At 42.1% G+C, this 22,974-nt stretch overlaps 1 protein-coding gene across 2 annotated transcripts in view; it reads left to right on the forward strand.

Moving 5' to 3' along the window:
• Rftn1 (raftlin, lipid raft linker 1) overlaps positions 1 to 5,456 on the forward strand; it is a 201,752-nt gene extending 196,296 nt beyond the window's left edge. For both annotated transcript variants that reach the window (XM_047532384.1, XM_047532383.1), the window contains exon 10: positions 4,090 to 5,456. In XM_047532384.1, coding sequence (XP_047388340.1) covers positions 4,090 to 4,491 — 402 coding nt within the window. In that variant the 3' untranslated portion in view covers positions 4,492 to 5,456. The remainder of the gene's footprint in view (positions 1 to 4,089) is intronic.
• Positions 5,457 to 22,974: the final 17,518 nt, after the last annotated feature.

A 22,974-nucleotide genomic window follows, 5' to 3' on the forward strand; every position in this document is an offset into this window, starting at 1 on the left:
CACTACTGCAAGGCGAAGGGTTTTCTTCCTCTTAGTTCTGAGTTGGGTGGCCAGCTGGATTGGGTGGCACACCCAGGTGCTGCACATGATCTGGTTCTGGAAGGCTGTTGGTGGCTGAGCTCAGACTTTGCCTGGTTCTGCTCAGAAAGCAGAACACACTGTCTGAGGTGAGCCAAAGAAGCATGCGTGCCCCTGGCTTCTCCTTTGCTTTCTGAGGTGTTTCCTTTTTGAGCCTTGGGTCTTGAAGTTTTTGTTGCTTTTTCAAGACTGTGACTGTCCTCTGCTTACAGGACAAAGAGCTAGGCCTTCATGGTGAAGGAGATGGGCAGAAGGTGGAAGGGAGGGAGACAGAGGAAGTTGTTCCCTGATGGCAGAGGGAGGCTGGGGAGATATTTTTTTCCCTAGATACTAGAAAAAACCCTGCCCAGGTGTTTTTTCGTAGTTAAGTGGTTTTCAAAATGTGGTTCATAGACCAGCAGTATCAGCATCACCCTGGAGTTTGTCAGATTCAGAGTCTGCCTTCCCTTCCCAGGTGCACTGGGGCAGACCCTCTGGGAGGGTGGGCAGCTGTTTTAAGGAGCCCTCCAGTGATCCTGGTATCTGCTGAGGGCAAAGGGCCAGGATCTTAGTGACTAATTTGGCCTGTTTTTCAGAATAAACTGTGGACCTCCATTCCAATTTTATCATACTTGGTTTTTTAAAAATGTGCTTGTTGCTGGGCACAGTGGCACACACCTGTAATCCCAATGGCTCAGGAGGCTGAGGCAGGAGGATTGCAAGTTCAAAGCCAGCCTTGGAAACTTAGTGAGGCTGTAAGCAACTCAGTGAGACCCTGTCTCTAAATAAAATACAAAATAAGGCTGGGGATGTAGTTCAGTGATTAAGTGCCCTGAGTTCAATTGCCAGTTTAAAAAAAAAAAAAGTGCCTGTCAAGGAGACTTCAGTGTAGATATTTGTTTGTAATAAGCAGAAATGAAGTATTTTTAATGGCAGTTGAGTCTGGACTCTGATTAGCTCATTACTCAGCCTAATGAGTCAAGCACCTGACCTAGCAGATACATCTTGTCCTTGTAAAGCCTGAAGGCTAAGACAGTAGGCTTTGGGCTAAGTATTCCAAAGGTGTGGCCTCTCCTGTCAATTCCTCTCCTCACTTCCTTCTGAAGCAAGAGACTCAAGCCTGTAGCCAAGAAAGAAAGGCTAGAAGGGTGGAGCTGGGAAAATCAGAGTTTGAATTCCAGCACTATTTTCTGTGATTTGGAGCAAGTTGCTTACTTCTGAATCTCTGTGATCATCTTTAAAATAGCACTACTCATGCTGAATGAGGGTCTTGCTTTGGGATTCAGGGAAATGAAAACCCCTGATCCAGAGTGACACAGTGGCTGTTGCAGTGTGTTCCTGTTCCTTCCTCAGCAGGTATTCTAAGGCAGTCTGTTTTCGTGACTCTTAACTAAGTTCAGCTTCCAGATTATGCAGCTCCTGAGTTTGGGCCACTGCCTCTTCCTGAGAGCCTCCCCCTGCAAAGGGGAGACAGAGGAAAGGGAAGGGCAGGGTCAGAGCTTCCTGGGAATCTGTCTGTAGCACCCATGACAGCTGTTGTGGGACGGGCAGCCAGGGAGTCATGAGGTCACCCACAAATCCATCTGGGGGCACAGAAAAGAGTGTAGTCCTAGAAGGCATCTGGCTTGGTAGATTCTTCTGTCATGACGTTGAAGGATAGAAAATGGTGAAATAGTTCCCGCGAAGCTCAGCACGGACAGTTCTGAATCTTTCTCTGCCCAACAATCCAGGAGAGTCATGGAGAAAGTGACCAGTGTGCTTGCCATGGGCCTTCCCACAGCCTGTGCACTTCTCTTGGACTGTATGAGATCAACAAAATGTGAACAGGAAACGATGTGGCCAGGCATCCAGAGGGGACTGTGGGAGTTCTGTGTATTTGGCCAGAGCAGCCCCTGAGAGGATATCTGGGCTCATGTTAGAAACTGACAAGTCTCAAGGACGGAAGTTCTGGCCGGTGGTAGAACTGCTCTCAGCAGTACACCACACAACTGAGGAGGGTGCTGTTCACATCAGTGATGGTGTGGACGGGCCCTGGCACAGAGACAACTATTTTAGAGATAGGAACTGTTTTAGACATGAAGAGGGTCGGAGGGTAACCACTTGCCCAAAGACTGACAGCTAACAGATACCAGAATGCATCTGAACTCGGGGCTTAGCTGCCACACTACAGCACTTTGACATTTTAGCATGAAGGGCCACTTAGCCAAAACAATCACACCACTTTATGGTAGAAGCAAAATTTCCTCTGACTTCCCCAATAGCTGACCTCCTTCTCTGAGGATTATTTCTATCTAGGCAGGCTTAACTGGCCTCTCTCTAAAAATATGTAAAATGTGAAGAGGTTCTGACTACTTGGGAATATCCACTTTTTAAAAGGGCTCTTCTGTTTGGGCCAGAATCCGAGTGCAATGGCAGCTACAAATCACAAGGCAGCAGTTAGGAACTGTGGTAACTCAGTGCCCAAGAACTCTGGAGGGTGGGTGTGGCAGGCAGCAGCAGCCACACTGGGGTCTGAAATCAGTGTCCTCTGGTGCGTTGTGTCACCTCCAGATGCCTGCTGGGCAGTCTTGGCTGAAGTGAGCATATCTACAAGCTGAGTGGGGTCTAAGGTGCCTTAGCCTGTGGAGTGGTCCTACCATGGGAAACAGGTAGCTTGTGTGGAAGAAGTTCCAATTGTCCCCAAAGGAACGTCTGTAGCTACAGTGTCAATGTCCCAAGAAATGAGCAACCAAGGGTGAAACCCACCCAACACTGTAAAGTGAACTTGTTTGGGGATTTTGGGGGGTGAGGTGGGGGAGGACAGGATACATGTCAAATCCTGACCTTAACATGTATTTCACTCCTTTTTCTCTACTTCGATGAAATATTCAAAATTTACCAGTTTTGTCCAAAAGGTATAAAATCCAGCGAATCCCATGATACACTAAATCTCAAAACCCTGTGAGTGTTTAGGCAAATGTTTTATTTAAGGAAATAGATCTCTGCCATGGGAAACTCTGCAAAGATGGGCTGGTTTTTAAAAATTTACATATGTTTGGTTTTTCATAGCAAAGCACTCAAAAGTGAGTGCTTTGAAAAAGTTTCCCACTGAAGGCGCAATTGCATTCCTGGGCCCCCTTCTCCAGCCATGTGAGACACTGTAGGAACTAAAGGCTCCCTTTTTCTTGCACAGTGTCTTAAGATTTAAGTACATATTTGGTGTAACCAGTGTGGTACAGCTGAAGTGGAAGGAAGTGACCATGGCGGGACCTTAAAACCAAAATCCCTGTGTATCCTGTAGGTCACTGAGAAAACGGGCTGAGCAATCTGGCCAGGGAGTGGCGTGACTGGGCCTTCTTTCCTGGGCAGTCTTTCTCTAGCACTTTGATGAGACCAGGGTTCTTGCTCAGGTCTATTATTGGTCCTGTGACCTTGGGACTCTGAACCTGTTGAGTCCTTGTCACATGGGGAAATGCTTGGTTGTGAGTTGGGCTTCCTGGGAAGCAGCCTGCTAGATAGAGTTCAGTGGAGGAAGTTTTTGGAGGGCATGCCCTTAGGATGCCCCACCTGGACTAGCTGTTGGTTGTCACCATGGTGCCGGGGAAGGACCTTTTGTAAGATGGTCTGAGGGCTGGCAGCAGTCCCTGCAACTGAGGAAGGGGTCTGTCAGTCCTGCAGAAGGTTCTGAGTGACACGGAACAGCATCTGCCCCACGTCCTGTGCTGGGGGAGAATGCAGGCCCAGTGCTTAGTAACCCACAGTAAGATCAGAATGGAAATGAGCAGCTGCAAAAATGGCACCAGGAGCCATTCCTGGCGCTCCAAATGACAGGATTTCAGGACCCCTTTCTCCACTTTGGTAAGGGGTGCATCAGAACAAGCACCCGACTGCCCCCTCAGCATGGAGCAGACTGAGGGTGGGCAGGACAGGGGTGGGCTGACTTGGGGTTGGTGCTGACGCAGGAATCCTGGCAGTTTTGTCAGGCTCGCGTGACGTGGGCATGAAGCTGGGGTCACAGAGGCTGTGTATTTATCCCCACTCTCTGATCTCTAGTTTCAGTGGCGATTTTCCCGAGAAGACATGCACAGCAGGCAAATGAGAAAATCCAAAGGTAAACTCAGTGCCAGAGACAAACGACTAGCAGAAGAAAATGAGAAGAATTTAGAAGACCAGTTCCCCAAAGATGGAGATGTGGGAAACTGTGTGCTGGCTAGGCAACAAGAGGATGGGGCCTCCGAGGAGATGAAGGTCCCTGTGCAAGACGTCAGGGAAGAAGAGATGGCCCCTGCCGGCCTTCTGGGTGGGGGGCCTGTGGAGTGTGGGGCTGTGCAGAATGGTCCTGCCAGCTTCAGTAGGGCTCCGGTGGCCCCCGGGCACTCCCATCCTGGAGAGGATGCTGGGAATGGGGGTGTGGAGGAAGTTGTTGGAGAGCCTGCTCCAGCAGAAGAAAACTGAGTCTCGGGCAATCTGCGCTGAAGCTAGATGAGCTGGCAAACCCGAGGCACCTTGCCAGCAGCTGGTTTGCCCAGTGTTGTGTGTTACCCTTTGGCTTGGCTTGACCTCTCCTTGTGAGCTCACCTGGGCCCTCCCAGGGCCGGTCTCTGACAGTGTTGGTTTCTGCACATCTGATAGGAAGGTGGCGTAATGACCCTGTGTTAGGATTCTAGGTCAGGTGACTTCCTTTAGACCTCAGGGTTGGCGGCCCAGCCCTGACTCCACCACTCCTCCTGAGGGAGGGTCTGGACCATCCAGTGCCTATACCACCCCACAGGACCACCAGGGCGCATTTGGGTCAAATCCATGGACATCCCTGGCTCCAAATCAAGACTGTTGTTCCCCTCCCACCCTGCCAGGGCAGTGTCTGTCCCCTGCTGCTTTGTGCAGCAGTTGCCTGGTGACTTTTAACCACCTCCTAGAGTCCTGTGGGCTCTCTTCTCCAGCTAGACCCTGCTGCTTTGGCAAAGAAAGTGACAACAGTGGGGAGGGGAGGTGCCCAGCCTCCTGGCTTTCTCAAAACAGTGCTAGATACTGGGAATTTGGAAATGAAAAGGTGATTCTTTGTGCACCTACTCTTGCAGAATGTTTAAAAGTGTTCTGTGTTAGTACTAATGCCAAAAAAAGAATTGAAAGGTTTTGTATTCAGCACATCCTATGAATACACGTTACTTCTGTCACTTCAGGGCATCCAGGCTGGTTGGGCGCCCTCGTTATGTGCTATTTTAATCAGTGTATCATTGGCCAAGTTGTTACCCATGTATGCTATGTCTCATGTGTTTATATTGTTCAGAAAGTATTGTTAAGGCTTTAAGTAGACGCATCTGGCAAACCTTGGAGAGAGAATGCCAATTGTCTTGATTGAAACAACAGCCTGTTTCTTCTTTCTTGTTTAGTTACTTAAAGCAATAAATCATTTGAGTTTAGTGCCTTGTGAGTATTTATCGTGTGACAACAAAAGCCCTGGCCTAATGTCCAAAGGATTCCCTTATTCATGTTTTACAAGTTTCTGACTCCTGGCAGCTTGATGATTTGTGGGAAGAGAACAAAGCTCCTATGGAACACTGCAGAGCAGCTGGACATGCTGTGCTTTCTCGTCGTCTGTAGAAAGATGGAAAATGACATTCAGATGCCACCAGGTAAGTAAGGGGTGTGGGGGGAGGAGACAAATACCTTCCTAAACAAACCAAAAACCCCACTTCAGTTTCTAAGCATGCTCCCACGCTTTGAAGTAAATTAGTTAATGAAGCAAGTCTTTTCCATTTGCAAGTTTATTAAAACAAAACCCATCTGTAATGTTTATAAAGCAAAATTGAGAACCTGTATACAGCTGTATTATTCAGTGGTTCCCTCTTGACAAACCCCCACCCAACCCTCAGAGCTTAAAGGTTGAAGACTCAAATTTAAAGACACCTAGGTTTAGATTTTTTTCTTAAAAAGATACCTAGTTTTTAAAATGACATTTTCCACAGTTGCACTGTTAATTTCTATTCAGCACTTTGATTTAATACAAATCTCTCTTGGCACAAAGTTTAAAGGATCATTACTTTGAAAAAATACACTAGTCCTAAGAGGCTGGATGAAAACCACTCTAGAAACTTTATACAATCCCAGGCTGGAGGACCTTATCTCACTCAGCTTTGGGTGCATTTCTCAATTATTAAGTGACATTTATGTTGACTGTATTTGCTTGGGCAGGAATTAAAGGTGACTGTAGCTAATTTGAATTCCTTGGAGTTTGCCCTAGTGTCAGGCTAACAAATAATTCCAGAAGGTCTTGTTTTTTCCCTCCCTTCTCTGCATTCCTGCTGATTCCGGCAAAACATTAGTCCACGGTGGAGGTTCTCAAGTTAGCTGCATCTTGAATCCCTGGGGGTGCTTTAAAAAACACCAATGCCCAGGGCCTACTCCCAGAGTCTGTGAATGAATGGTCTGGGCGGTGGCCTGGCCATGGGGATTTTTTTTTTTTTAGAGCTCCCTAGGGATTCTAAGGTGTGGCCAAGCCACAGGATCTCTGTGAATGGAATCACAGCTTGTTCTTCAGGAAATAAAACACTTTTTCCAAATGGTGAACCAAGGCCCCCAACACTCAATCACAACCTCCTGCATGTGCATTTCAAGTGGGAGGGCTCTTGAAGGAAATCTTATCTTCCTGTGACCATGACAGGGTAGAAGGCCATCCTTCGAGGAGGCCCCAGTAACTTAGCAAAAGCTGCAGATTTGCCGTGGCTTGTGCATGTGGTGTTAGTCTTTGGGGTTGTGGCTACTGGAATGGTCACAAGGAATGGGAGTTGAGGGTGATTAGGTGACTGAAATGTGACATTCCTAGGAAGCAGAGGATGAATTCCGATTCTTTCACTGAGAATGTATTTCCAAGACCCACTGGGCACCTCTGCAGGGTCAGGATAAAGTAGTGGGTGGTTTAGCATCACTCATTAGGCAGGAGGAAGAAGGAGATGAATTCTTATCAAATGTTTAAAGTAATGCAGGTGCACTGCTCTCAAGTGACAGGGCCACAAAGTCAAAGTACTGACATTTGTACAGCATGAGGAAATCTATGTTTGTGAAGTGGTGACGCGATTTTACACTGGGCTCATGTAGTGGAAAAGCCCATCCAAGCTTCAGAATTGGAGAGCTGGTTAGGACATGCAATCTATACCTTTAACCTCAGATTAATTTCTTCATTATCCTCAAATGTTAAAAAAGGAGCTAAGAGTACTCACCTTATCAGATTTTTGTGAGCATAAAGATGGCTGTAAAGTGCTTAGGCTGTGGGTAGCAGTGACTGGTAGCCTTGCCCAGGATCCATGGGCTCCTCTTCTTGCAATTTGGGGCCATGAGCAGATGGAAGCCACTTAGGAGCCTGGTCTTTAAAAACACCTAGAACCCTTAGCCCTTTATTTCCAGCACCCCTGGCATAGTTCAAGATGGACCATCATGGCTGTTAAATAACCTCTGCTCTAAGCCACACCACTGAGATGTTTGTGTTTTCGATACTACAGCATAGTATATCCTACCTTAACAGACATACTGTAGTGATATTTATAAACTCCTAATTTATTTGGTAGTGGTTTTAAGTAACAAAAAGGTAAGTTTCAGTTGAAAATCTGAATTTTTCAAATCTCCAAACTGATCACACTTCACTAGAGTTGATGCCTGAAGACAGCAGTTTTAAAAAGCTTCAGCAGGAGCATTCCAAAGCCTTGCTTATGAAGCCTGCTTTATCAGTACTTGGAACAAGTCAATCAAGGTCCAATTTCCATCACAGACCGTCTTTGGGGACAGTTTTCAGTGGTGGCAGGCCTTAATAGGAATATGTTGTCCCTAAACATCACTCATGCACCACATTTTGGTTGAGCTCATGCCGAGTGCGGGGTGAATGCTGCAGGAAGCAGTGGCCCAGGCACTCTGCTGGGGCTCACAATAGTCTGGGATAAAGAGGAAGCCATGAAAGGATTGGCAAGAGGTGGAAGGGGGTTCATGGGCAGCCAGGAGCTGGGCACTGACTCCCAGTTGTTGCTGTAGGTCCTGTTTCCAGAGGTCCTGCCAGACCATAAGCAGTGCAGGGTGGGCCCCTGCTGCACAGTGCTCTGCCCGTTCAGTGACCCACCAAAATGACCAATGCAGCTTCCCAGGAGAGTCCGTGCTTCCTGTCCCTGACGCCCAGAGTTGCAACAGGGAAGCACGTGGACGTTAGATCTAAGGACAAGACCCATTAAGCCCTTGGCTATGATTTCTGAGCTGGTTGTTGCCAGAGAAGGAAGCAAAGCCATGTTCACCACAGGTTCCTGTTGATAGTTTTCTTAGTCTGGTCACAGAAACGACTAACTCTGGTTGCAGAACAGCTGGCTCTGGGAACCTGGTTGGCACTTGCTTCCCCAGGCCTGCCAGACAGTGACATGGGCACTTCCTCCAGCAGAGGCAGCCAAGCTGTGTGGGAGAATTTATTTTGGGAATGGGTAGGTACTGAGGATTTCACCTGGGGACAATTTGCCACTGAGCTGCAGCCCCCCTTTTTTAAATTTTGACACAGGATTTCACTAAGTTGCTGAGGCTAGCCTCAAACTTGCTATCTTCCCACCTCAACCTCCTGAGCTGCTGTGATTATGGGTATGTGCCACTGTGCCCAGTGAGACTGTTTACATGGGAATGAGGGATAAGCTTGTTCACTGCACAGTAGTTTAAATTCCTACACGCTGTGCTAAGAGCTGAGAAGAAATACCAAAGGGCCCTGTGACCCATGGCTAAAGATTCTGGTCCCTGTGGTAAGAGCATTGAGAGGGACCCCTCTGGTCAGTCCCAGAAGCAGGGAAATGACATCCTATTTGCATTTTTTAAAAAGATCTCTCTGGCTACTGATTGGGAATGGTGTGCAGAGGCAAGTGAACAGATCAGTACTTTAATTCAGATGGGGAGTGCTGGTGGCCTATAGCAGAGAAGGGCGGCAAATCAGAGCAGGAGCAAAAATTGGCTGGAGTTTGTCATCAATTTGGGAGTTACTGAAGCCACCCTACCAGAACCTTTGATAAGCACTGTCCTTATCAAAGGCATTTCGTGGAAGTAACAAGCACTCCAGTGAGACAGCCATTGCTTGCACGGATGTTTTCAGGGCTCAAATGATCAACTCAGCATTAGTCAAAAAAGTCACTAGCAAAGTCTTAGAAAAAGTCTTGATGCCTCCTGACAGATGAACTAGGTCTTTAAAGTTTGGAAGGAGGAGAATTGCACAAGAGCACTGCCTGACTCGACTCTGAAGGTTTCTAATGGTAATGCTGGTACTTGAGGCAATACCCTTGGCCACACATCCAAGGGAAGCCACCCTGGTTGACAACTGCAGAAACTGTGGATTAGGAATGAATTGGGTTAACAGTTTTTAATCAGGTTTTGACAGGTGAAAGAAGAAAAGTTTGTCACCCTGTAACTGATAGACTAAAACTTACACTTCTGTATTTAGTATTTTCTGTTGCCCTTAATGTCAGCATTGGGGTTGCAAACAATAGTTATTGCAACAATTAATCAAATATTTGTATTTTCTGTTGCTCTTAAATAACACAAAGGCTTAATAATGGTGAGAAATATATTTCACTTATCAGGGGAAGCATTAAAATGCCGTAATGGATCTCTCTGTCAACCTTTAGTCCTGGGTGCTTCCAACCTTGATTATGAAAGCAAGAAAACCATCTTAAAAGAATGAATAGCCATAAAACTGATGAATTTCTGGACCATCAGATGCCTAAGTTAGTACCTGTCAAACTCTCACTATGAACCTGGGGAGTTATCAATTGGCCTGCCTCAGTCAAGTCCACTTTAAGCCCCAACAGGCAAGTGCTAATTTTTACTGAAGGTGATTCTATCCTTCTCTTGAGCCCTGACTCCAGAATTTAATCAACAGTATACACTTAGACTTCTAGACTTAGAAGTCCTCTACATCAAGCCAAACTTCTCTTGCTTTATTCCAAGACAGCTCCTCCTTATTCTGTCAGCGTTGGAGATGCAAACAAGTCATTGCAACAATTCATCAAACATTTGAAGCCAGTGAAGACACATCTAAGTCATCTCTGAACAGAAGGTCAACCTCAAGTCCCTTTGCTCTCTAAAGCCTATTTTTCCCCCCATGAAATTATGAAGTGGCAAAGCTGAAAGTCCTACCCACTGCCCCCACCTTGACTGATAAGGAAAGCAGACCACATGACAGAGGTGGACTAAGTCACATAGGCAACAAATTGTAGAAAAGGAATGACCAACATTTCCAGAAGCCTGGTGCCATGTTCTTTCCATTGAGCCACCAAACCAACCATTCTCTCTAGGCTCCTGAAGTCTCTTAAGAATAAGCCTGGATGGATTAAAACAAAACAAATTTAACTAGACAGCTCTGGAAATGGGCACTTTAGTTGGCTGGGTTTAAAAAAAAAAAAAAAAATGGAGGAGGATCCCCCATTTAATAGTGCAGAAGATTCTGGAAGAAGTCTGGGGCTAAGAGTAAGAGAGGAAAGTCCCATGGAGAGAAGATGACCAAGTTCTATAGTCCTTACTTTGTCACTCTCCCCAGTCATGTGACCTAAGGCAAGCAATCTGTCCACTCAGTCTCATTATCCTTGTTAGTAAAATGGGAGAACATCGTTCATACTGCCTGACATAAATATTACAGGGCAATTTAATGAGATAAAACACTTGGCATTAGAGAGGTACTGCTGTCATGTTCAATTGCTCATAGAGTGCCAACCAAAATCCAGATCACAGCTGAATTCAGCTTAACCCCAGAATTACTATTTCCCATTACAACTTCTGCGGATATAACACTAAGCATGGGATCTATTTGTATTTAAATAACCTGGAAATAAAAAAAAAGTAGTAAGGAATATACAGAATATATTAAAAAGCAAAAGTAATTGAGGGGAGACAGCAAGATTGTTTATTAGAGGCACCTATCACTCATAAGCTCCTCCACAAAGAAACACCAAAGCAACAGATGTACAGTGGCATATCAAGGTGAGTGATTATAGGAGAACGCTGGAAACTTTGTAAGCTCCTGAGAGGTGGGACAATAGCATACAAGAGAAACAATATATACTAGAGCCTGCTGCCCAACTCTACAGCTGGAGATGAGGAGTTGCCCCTCTACAGAGATAAAGTTGGAAGAAAGAATCCCAGCAAACTATCAGCACAGGTACTAGAAATCCAGCACAGGAAACTGAAAAATTTCAGTCTAACTAGGTAACTAACCTGAAATCTGCATAGTAGCCTGGCTCTGGAAAAGGAATTTCTATCATCCCCCAAGAGGCTGTAACCAGGAGCCATCTTTAGAAAGGACCTATTTTCTGAATTTGTACTGCTCTGGGGGTCAGATGCCTCTAGGACCCCACAGACATTTCACTGCACGGGCTCAGCAGGTAGGTGCCTCAAGAACCAAACTTGGTTCAATAGAATGGTTCTGACACAAACCCTCTTGACAGAGTTGCACTGCAGGGGACAGATGTTCAGAGGATAGTACTGCCCTCAAGAACTGGGAAGTTGGGGAGTCTGCACTCTGAGTCCACGTGTTGCCAGGCATGTGTGGTTTCACACTGGTGCCAGGATACAGACAGTTACCCACATGATTCCCACGGCCCTGTGCACAGGCGCCTGTCACTAACAATTCAGAAAAAGAACTCTTAGATTCCTGTGGGCAGGAGAGCAGTGGAACCAATTTGAAGCAGTCTTGAGCAACTGTGGCCGTCACCCAATCCTGTGGGTGCACAACCTAAGAATTAGGTAAAGAGAGAAACAGGGGTCAGCTGCATTCCATTCTCCCTTGCTTCTGGAAGCACCCCATAGAATTTTTCCTGGTTGGACCCACTCCTGTTCCATCCCCCAGCCATGTCCCACCCCCAGGCAAGGATAGTGGATTCTGAGGTCCTGCTCCTGAACAGGCACACTCAGAAACAGCAGAGAGGAACACTACAGCTGCTGTAACCTCACCTACACCAGTCACCTCTCTGTACCTTGCCTGTTGCACATTGCTGAAAAGCAAGGATGTGCGTGTCATGCAGAGGGAGCTATGGTTCCTCCCCATGCAACACCGGGGCCTGCACAACTATCTAGTTTGTCAGGCATCTCACCATTACTGGAGCAGCTAGTGCCAGAGACCCTTTCAAGTAACAGCCACTATCATCAATGCCTGGGAAAACCCCCTCAACCAGATGGAGGCCACCACTCCCACGGCAGGAGTAACCAGGGTGCACCCACACACTGCTGTCTGCACTGCATCTCCCTGAACTGCTAGAGTGTCCACACACTTGTGTGACCCACAGAGAGGGTGGAACTGTCTGACTCTGTGTGCCAAAACACAGCCAAACAAGCTATAGACAGACTACACAGAGGCACCCGGCTGGAAATAACCTCAGCATTGCATAACGTATCAATATCCCAAGACGCATATTCGGAAGAAAGCTGTTTGCTAAGAAGGTCACCCCACAAAAGTGATAGAAACGTGAAGAACAAATACGAAAAAAAGCTCTCTAGTAACTGACTGCAAAGACACTGAAATGAATGAAATGCCTGATAAAGTCAAAAGAATAATTTAAAAAAATCAATGAGATCCAGGAAAATGCAGATAAGGAAGACAGTGCAGGATCTGAATGAGAAATTCAGCCAAGAAATAGAGATTCTGAAAAATGACCAAACAAATCCTGGAAATGGAGAGCTGAATAAGTCAAATTCAGTTGAAAGTCTCAACAGAAAACTAGATTTGAGTGGAACAAAGACTGAAAGATGATCAGAGCTTGAGGACAGGTCCTTGTATTATCACATTCAGAAAAGAAAAACCCAGCACTCAAGACCTTTGGGACACCGTTAAATGGCTATATCACTGGCATATCAGAAGAGGAAGAAATAAAGGTTAGGGGCACAGAAAAATTCCCTAATCTTGAGAAAGACATGGATGCCCATGTACAAGATACTCTCAGAATTTCAACAGACATGACCAGAAAAGATTACTATGATATGCCATGGTGACAAACTGTCAAAAGTACAAGAAAAGAATTTTAAAATCTGCAAGAGAAAAGCACCAAGTCACAACAGAAGGGCAACCCCATTAGACTAACAGATTTCTTAGCAGAAAGCCTATATACCATGAGGGCATGAAATGATGTATCTGATGTCCTGAAATAACTGCCAACCAAGATTACTTCACCCAGCAAGGGCAGCCTACAGAAAAATAATAAAGACTTTCCAAGATAAGCAAAAATAGGAATTTATGACCATTACCAGCCTTACAAAAGATGCTCATGTGAGTTTACATCCATAAGTGAAAGGTAACTACCATCACAATAGCATGTGAAAGTATAACTCTTATTAGAATAGATGCACAAAACAATCACATTTTCAATAAACCAAAAAAATGAGTAAAAAGGAACAAACAATATTCAGAACAAATAGAAGAAAATCAAAATGACAGGCTGAATGTAAACAGAACTTAATTCTTCAATTAAAAGATAGACTGAATGGATTTTTAAAAAATCCAATAGCATGCTGCCTACAAGAAACTCACCATGGGGTTGCTGTTGTGGCTCAGTGATGGAGCACTTGCCTGGCATGTGTGAGGCACTGCGTTTGATTCTCGGCACCACATATAAATAAATAAAAAATAAAAGTCCACTGACAACTAAAAAATTATTTAAAAAACACCAGTAAAGGCAGACTGAGAAGATGATAGTCTAAGCAAATGGAATCCTAAAGCAGGCAGCAGTAGTTTTTTATATCTGACAAAACATTTTAAGAGACAAAGAGCACTATATAACAGTCAATGGACCAATTCATCAAGATAGAACTAGTGTAAATCTAAGCACCTAATAGCAGAGCACCTAATTTTATAAAACAATTAGACATTAAGTGATGAAGATATTCCAATATAATAATAGCAGGGGATTTTCATACCCTACTCACCAATGGGTAGATCCTCCAGACCAAAAAAAAAAAAAATTTGAGATAAATTATATTATGGATCAAATGGGTTTAACATTTACAGAACATTCCTGTAAACAGCTGCAGAATATACTTTTCCAATAGCACATGGAACATTCTCTAGAATGTACCATGTATTAGGTCACAAAAGAAATCAATAGCCCCACCTCCAAATCTTGATATAATTGTTTCATTTTTTTTTTTTTTTTACAATGGAATGGAACTAGAAATGAATAAGAGAAACTTTAGAAATTATACAAATAGAGACTGAACAACACACTTTTGAATCAACAGTGGGTCACTGAGGAAGTCAAAAGGAAATTTAAAAATTCCTTGAAAATGAGAAAAAAAACCTGTAGGATACAGCAAAAGCAGTACTAAGAGGGTAGTTTGAGTGCCTGCATCAAAGAGAAGCACCTGAGACCACTTCATGATTCATCTCAAGGATGTAAGTCTTAACTACCCAGAGTTCATTCTTTGAAAGGAAACAAATTGTAGACTAGGAGAGACATAAAACCCAAATGAATAAAACTTAGAAAGGTAACAACTCACACCAGAGCAATACAAAGGATTATCAGGGATTATTTTGAACAATTATATGCTAACAAGTAAAAATCTAGAAGAAATAGATATTCTGAACATATATGACCTATCAAAACTGAACCACAAGGATATATAAGAAACCTAAATAGACCAATAACAAATAATGAGACTGAATCAGTAATACAATTCTCCCAGCAAAGTCCAGGGTTAAAGATGGGGGGTTCACTGCTGAATCTTACCAATGATTCTTAAACTACTCCACAGAATTGATAGGAAATCCCTCCAAACTCATTCTGAGACCAGTATTACCTTGTGATCAAAACCTGACAAGAGTACAACATAAAAAGATGCACTAACCCTTAACCAAATACTAGCAAACTGAATTTGACAAGATGTCAAATACACTATGATAAACACTATGATAAAGTTGGTTTCATTCCAGGAATTCAAAATAAGCATAATACATTGCATACACAGAAAGGAGAAAAATATTAGTTCAGAAAAAGCATTGAATGAAATTCAACATCCCTTTGTGATAGAAGCCCTGATGAGTATAGAAGGATCATACCTCAACATAGTAAGGCTACATTTGACAAAGCCACAGTCGACATTAATACAGAATGGGAGAAAACTGAAAACACTTCCTCTACAAGAAGAGTATACACTTTCACCACTTTTATTCAATGCAGTACTACAAATTTTAGACAGAGAAGTTGGCAAGAAAAAAAAAAAGGGCATACAAATAGGAAAAGAAGTCGAACTACTCCTGTTTGCATATGCTATTATATTTTTACATGAAAAAATCTAAAGATGTTACCTAAAAAACTATTAGAACTGAAATTCAATAAAGTAACAGGACACAAAACATACAAAAATCAGTAGCATTTCTGTACACCAACAATGAATTTGCTGAGAAAAATCCTAAAAGCAATCCCATTAGTAATAGACTCCCCCCGCCCCAGCCCAGCCAGAAACCATGGGAAAAGTAACAAACCTCTACAATTAAAAATCAAAAAACACTGATTGAAGATGACACTAAAAGATGGAAAGATCATCCATGTTCATAGATTGGAAGAATATTGTTAAAATGTCCACATTACCAAAAGTGATCTACAGGTTTAATACGATCCCCATTCAAAATGCCAATGAAATTCTTTATAGAAAAAAAAATTCTAAAATTCATACAGAAGCAGGAAAGACAAATAGCCAAAGCAGTCTTGAGCAAAAAAAAAAAAGAACATGCCTGGAGTAATCACAATAACGACCGATTTAAAGATGGTCTACAGAGTCATAGTAACAAAACAGCAGGGTAGTGGCATAAAAACAGACAAATAGACTGTTTCAGTCAACTTTTACACTGCTGTGACTGAAAGACCCAACTACCACAACTATAGAGGAGGAAAGGTTTATTTGAGGGCTCACAGTTTCAGAGGTCTTAGTCCATTGAAGGCCGGCTCCATTCTTGGGGCTTGAGGTGAGGCTGAACATTATGGTGGGAATGGGTGGCAGAGGGAAGCAGCTCACATTAATCCAATTTAAAAATGTCAAATGATCTAAACAAACATTTCAAAAGAAGAAATCCAATAAATATATGGAGAATGCTCAATGTTATTAAACATCAGGGACATACAAATCAAAATTATAATGGGATCCCATTATCACATCAGTAAGAATGGCTATTATTAAAAAAAAAAAAAAAAATGCTGGCCAGGATGTGGAAAAAAGGAACTCTTAGCCACTATTGGTAGAAATATAAATTAGTACAGCAACTATGAAAAATAGTATGAAGGTTCCTCAAAAACCCAAACTATAGCAGCTATACTACTCCTGGGTATATATCCAAAGAAAATGAAGTCAGCACACGGATACCTGCATGTCCATGCTTACTGCACCACTATGTTTACAACTGCTAAGATACAGAATCAGCTTAGGTGTCCGTCAACAGAGGAATTGATAAAGAAAACATGGGATATATATGCAATGGAGCATTATTCAGCCAGAAAGAATGGAAGTGGAGGATATCATGTTATGCAAGCCACACCAGATATGAGATCAGACAACTGTTCTCTCATACATGAAACTAAAAAACCCAACCTGTAAGTAGACTACTGATTACTAGGAACTGGGAAGGGTGCCAGAGAGTGGGGAGTAAGGGAAAACAGGGGGCTAAGGGTAAAAGGAAATCCAATGCATGCTGTATGCATGTATGAAAATCAAAGTGAATCCCATTAAAACATGTAATATATACTCATAAAAGTAGATATTAAGAAACTAAATATAATATCAAAGCAAAGTAAGGTCTATGAAACAGTGGAAAGTCTAGAGGGAAAATCTATTGGGGGGAATTTAGTATGTGATAAGGGAAGCATTTGAAATCACTGGGGAAAGTACAGAATATTTGGTAAATGGTGCTGGGAAATTGGAGAGTCAACGGAAAAAGTCAGATCCCTATTCCTTTCGAGCACAAAAATTAATCCCCAGTGGATTAAAGATCTATAAATTATCTAAAGAAAATATCAAAAAAATCCAAGGGCAAAGACTATCAATTTAAATTTTTGGTATTAGTTACAAGGGACTAGTAACAGATCAGACAAAAATATCTAATTTTTATATATATATATATATATATATATAAACAAAGAATTAGAGCTGTTTTAATAAGGAAATTCGAAGCAGTAAGATTAAAATGGACATAAAAGAACACACCATTCTCAAAAAAACAAATGGCCAAAAAGAAAACATTAGGTAAAAAATGCAATGGAAAAAAATCCAAAATCTAATTTAAAAAGTTAATCTAAAAAGCTCATTTTTCATTCAACAGGTTAGGGAAAAAATATCTGAAGACTGAAATATCTATTTCATATCTATTGGGTATCTACTATTGGCTTGAAATGGACATTTTCATAACTTACGAGAATATAAATTAAGCATTTTATAGGGTAATTTGGCAATCAACTCTAGTCATTACCAGCAATGACACTTCAGTAATTTTATAGGAATACATGTAGAAAATTTATATGAACAAATTTGCTGCAATACTGTTTGTACTAATCTCAAACTGCAAAACATCTATATGTCTGCCACAGAGGTACGGTTAAGTACATTATGGTATATACCCATAATGTGGAGTGTGTTAAAAGGGTGATACACAGAAGCACATACAGCTAGGTATTATACAAGGACAATCTACTGTAAAATGTCTAAATGGATGCCTACCAAACTCTTTATATAAAGGTTTCTTCCAGGAAGGAATGAGATGGGAATGAGATGAGGGAGAAGGGGCTTCATCGTTTTAGAGTTCCTACTTTCATATCATTTAATTTATGGTCATATTTATCAGGTAATTTAAGAAGAAAAAAAAAAAAGTAAAAAAAATCTTATGCTCGAGTATACCAAAATGGAACATATGGATGAGAAAAAGGACTAGGTCAGGCCAATAGGCTCCTGCAGCATTTTAAGAAATCTGAACAGACTGGATAAAGATGGCCAATCAGCAACTGGGAAAGTCTGGATTCCTAGACACAGAACATTTTTAAATGATGCCTTGATTTGATAATGGGTTAGTAGATATCTTTATATGTCATCACCACACTGACAGATTACGTGCATATTAGGGAAGAGTAATATTAAAGACATCTATTTTCTGAGATGAGAAAAATATACTTCAGTTTGATTTAAAGTAAAAATGCAATAACAGCTCTCAGGTTAAAGTATCAGCATATGATCATCTGTAATACCAGGAATGAAGGAAATTGCTATTTTCCATTCAGAAAGAAAAAAGTTCTCAGAGACTTGGATCGTTTAGCAGTCAACTGTTCACAGGCAAGTATTTGTACCTGCAAGCACACATGTATAACTAGCCCTAACCCTAGTACCCTCCTAAGCACTGTCTGCAAAGCTTGGGTGCAGCCTTTTCCCACGGCCCCCTCCTACCCTCTACCCCTAATGATGCCATCACTCCAACTATTCAGTCATCCAATGTCCACAGCTTCTCTTCTAACCATTGACAGGTACCAAAAACACATTTTCTCCAGATCATCTGTTTTTAATCTTTTTGAAATGTTTTCAGTAATATACTTCACAGAAGATACTTTATATCATTCTTTAGCCTCATTAAAAATAGTTTATCAAGGTATTTCACTTTTCAAGATAACTTTTGTCTTATACTTTCCTCAATGCCAGCATATAGATGATCAATAAATGACAGTTAATCAATTCTTCATCTCTAGAAAAACTTATCTCCCAAACTGGATTCCCACTGAATGACTCAGTTTTTAAACAATTGGTCTATTTCTCTTATCTTAAATCTGTGGCTAAGTTAATACTGTACCAATTTAACTATGCTGTTAATTTGTTTTGATAAATATGTTAACATTTGGAGAAGCTGGGGGAAGGGTATTTGTGAATCTTGCAACTCTTCTTTAAATATAAAACTACTTCAAAATAAAAAGTTTAAAAAACAACAAATAGGGGTTTGGCAAGATGGAAGAGTAGAACTAGGCAGCAAATCTCAACCCTTCCACAACTTGGAATTTAAGCAGTGAGAACACTGATCAGAGAGGTGGGTAACAGGGAATGTGCTAAGACACAATACTGGGCAGTCACTTGGACTCAAATTTTGATTACTAAAACAAAATAGAAAAGAATTCATTAACCCTCACCAGGGTGGGCTGCGGGGTAGGGGTAACAAAGAAGAAAAGGGAAAGGCAAAGCTGACAAGTAGTATTGTCCATAAATCCCCCGGGCAACAGGGCAGCATGTTCCTGAGTGCTAGGTTTCTGTTCCCAAAAACCTATCCAAGTTGAGGGAACAATGAAAGCATGGCTGGGCCAAGAAAGGCCTACTATATACTATGAAGGACACAAGCTTTCTCATGCACACTGGAAACTAGGGCAAGTTAGTGTTATTCGTGGAAAGCTACGCTCCTGCATGATAGTTGCTTCTTGGGATGGTCATATAAGCAAGCTAATGCTGAAGATGTCACTATTTCTGCAGCCTAACATATAACACCCCCGAGAGAGGACGGGCATGAAACTGAGGGCACTGCAGAGGGCACGTGTTACTCACCTAGCCAGCCACCACTGGACAAAAACATCATGGGGTGGAGAATAGCAGCTTGGTGAAGCACCTGGAGGGATGGAGGTGCTATCTGTTTGGTCTGTTGCCACTGATCTCTTCTTGGGGCAGTCACTGATTTCCTGTAAGCCTTCCCCGGTAAACCATCTCACACACTGTCTCTGGGGACTTTCTTTGGCCCTTCTCCAACTTACCCCACTATCTTGGCACAACTGGGCTGTGGATGAGACAACAAGTATACTTGAGAAACAATGACCATAGAAAAGAAAGACTGTTAAGCAGAGACAGGAGCTGCAAAGCCACTTGGTGAGAAGTGCACAGCTTATCTCACATTGCTGGTGCAAATCTGTGGCAAGCAGCCATTTTGTAGAGACCATTCCTAAGCCTGCCATGCTGGAAGGAGTTAATCTATCAACTAGAGCAAAATTATCACCTAGAGCAAATACTATCATAAGGCAGGCCTCTGAAACAAGCTGAGTAATCTGGGCAGGAGGAACCCTGCTAAATGTAGGTTGCCAAACCTCCCTTCCTGTAATGTTGCAAAGAGGAACAGGGTGCAGAACAGAAAGCAAGTCACTCTTAGTGTGGCACCTGGGGAGTGGCAAGTGCCCTAGCTACTGGCCACAGTTGTACAAGTCCCTGTTGCTGGCTTTAGTAGTGAGCCACCCCCGCAGTCAGCAGAAGCCATCTGCAGACATTCATGCCCCAGATACCAGCCACCACCAACTACACCACAGCACCAGGCTGCTGACACTGCAGGTGCAACCACAAGCACTCCAACAGTTGGCAGAATCTGCCCACACCCCAACAGTGCCACACTTACCCCAAAAGCAGCCCACAGATGTGTGTGCCCCAGATGCTGGCCACTACTGGGTCCCAGCAGTGACCCACCAAAGCTACATGGAGCCCATCAGCAATACATGTGCCTCAGAAGCCAGCAACCAAACATACCCCAGCCAAGGGTCACTGCCCCATGCCTCTGCTATGGGCTGCCATGATCCACACCCCCTAAACTATACAGGTGAACTCACACCTGTTTTGACAATGCTGGGTGCACAAAGCATTTATACAGGTAGGTACACAAGATCGCAGTCCCAATCAGGTAGAGAACTGGCTGCTAGGCCACAGGCAGGATGTTTTCTCTGACCCAAGAGCTAATAGGTATCTGGACATACCAAAAAATGGAGGGAGACTACCAGATTCATGTCAGAGGCAAGTGGAATAAGGTCTGTAGGGACAGACTAGATGACAAAATTCTGTACAGTTTTTGAAGCAAAAACCTCAACTAGACAGGGAAAAACTTAATATATAGCTTCCCAATACAGTAAAAATGACTGATGTGGATATTCCCTCTACACCTAGAGAAACTCAAGAGGACAAGCTGAGGTGTGACCATTTACTAACATTCCCACCCCAAAACCTGATGAGATTCAAGTCCCAATGGTCCAATAAGAAACCTCTGCATTTTTTCAAATAGTTGAGCAAGGAATAATTTAAAGACCCTCTAACAGTCAGTTTTTAAAAAAATTTCACTGATATTATCTTCAGTGTTGATGTGACAGGTTACCTCCATGATTTGGTATTTCATTCCTTTATCCAACTTTATTTTTTAATGTTTTAAATGTTAATTGGATTTAGTCTTTTTTTCTCCCTGCTCATTTTTATACTCTCCTCCCTTTTCTTGCATCTCTGCCCCCTTCATTTTTTTCTCCCCACCCCTTTTCATGCCCTATATAGTTTAATAGTAACTTTAATACACAGTATCTCACTCTATATTCGAGCATTATTCCTTTTCCACTTTTAGATTAATGGAGTCGTGAAAAACATTTTCAATATGTTCAAGATTTACTGGCATATAGCTTTGCTTTTGGTGGTCACAGTAGTGATCATTATCTCAGAATGGTTCTAGGGATCGAACACAGCACCATGATCACACTGAGTGGGAGTTTTGACAGCCTGAGGCACATGGTAAAGAGAAAGCAGCTCACTAAAAATTCCTCATATTACACTGGAATAGATCCATTCCAGGAGATGTACAAATAACACAGAAATATAGGAAACAGGAGAAAACAAGATGTCCCCAAGAATTCATAACACTTGTAACTGATCTCATAGACAAAGTAGAAAAAATGCCCAATAAAGAATTCAAAATGTTGACTGTTAAAATGATGAATGAACTAAAAGATGACCTAAGGAATAAACTAAGGGAGAAAATGTAGGTTATACAAGAGTATCACAATGGAGAGAGAAAGAACCAAATTCTGGAAATAAACTCATTCAAATAAAACTCAATTGAAAGTTTAATAAGATATCAGTAAGTCTAAGAATTTCAGGCCTTCAAGTCAAGGTATCTGAACACTAGGCAATAAAAACAAAACAAAAATCCTATAATCAGAATACTCAAGAACTCTGAAACATCAAGAAATCCAACTTAAGGATCACTCGTATTGAAGGAAAGATAGACAGGCTAGTGATACTGATAACTATTCAGTGAGATAACAGCAGAAGATTTTCCCAACCTTGGGAATGAGATGGAAATTCAGATACTGGAGCCATGTAGAACCCCAAATAGACAAAAGCAGAAAAGAAACTCCCCATGTCACATTACACTTAAAATACCAAAAATCCACAAAGAATTTTAAAAGCTGTGAAAGAAATGACAGGTCACTTACAGAGATAAACCAATTAGAATAACAATAGAAACCCTAAAGGCCAGGAGGATGTATTTCAAGCCTTGCAGGAAAATATTTACCAACTTAGTTTGCTATATTCAGGAAATCTTACATAATTAAAGAAGAAATAAAAACTTTTCAAGATATACATAAACTAAAGGAATTCATGACCACTAAACTAGTATTGAAAAAGATCTTAAAGGAATCCCACACACAGAAGATAAAAACAACGAGAGGTAAGGAAAGAATGAATCTCATTAGAAGAATAGATAAGCAAATGAGAATTAGGATCAAATCAAACATTAGAAATAAAATGTCATGAAGTAATATATTTCTTGCTATAACAACACTGATGTACATGCTCTTTAATTCTCCAATTAAAAAAGACAGAATAAGACCCAACTATATATTGCCTGAGGGAAATATATCTCACTGGCAAAGACATTCACAGATGGAAAGTAATCCATGCAAATGGAATCCAAAAACAAGAAGGAACAGCTAGTCTCAAAACAGATTTTAAGCCAAAATTAGAAGAGATAAAGAAGGTCAGTGCATATTGGTAAAGGGAATAATCCAACAAGAAGAATATTGTAAATATTTATGCCCTGAATGTTGGCACACCTAATTTCATAAAACAAACTACTCAACAAAAAGGCTCAGCTAGTCCTCAATATGATAACAATGGGTGATTTCAATACACCTCTCTTAACAG

The sequence above is a fragment of the Sciurus carolinensis genome, chromosome 17, assembly GCF_902686445.1.
Source record: "Sciurus carolinensis chromosome 17, mSciCar1.2, whole genome shotgun sequence".
Lineage (NCBI taxonomy): Eukaryota > Metazoa > Chordata > Mammalia > Rodentia > Sciuridae > Sciurus > Sciurus carolinensis.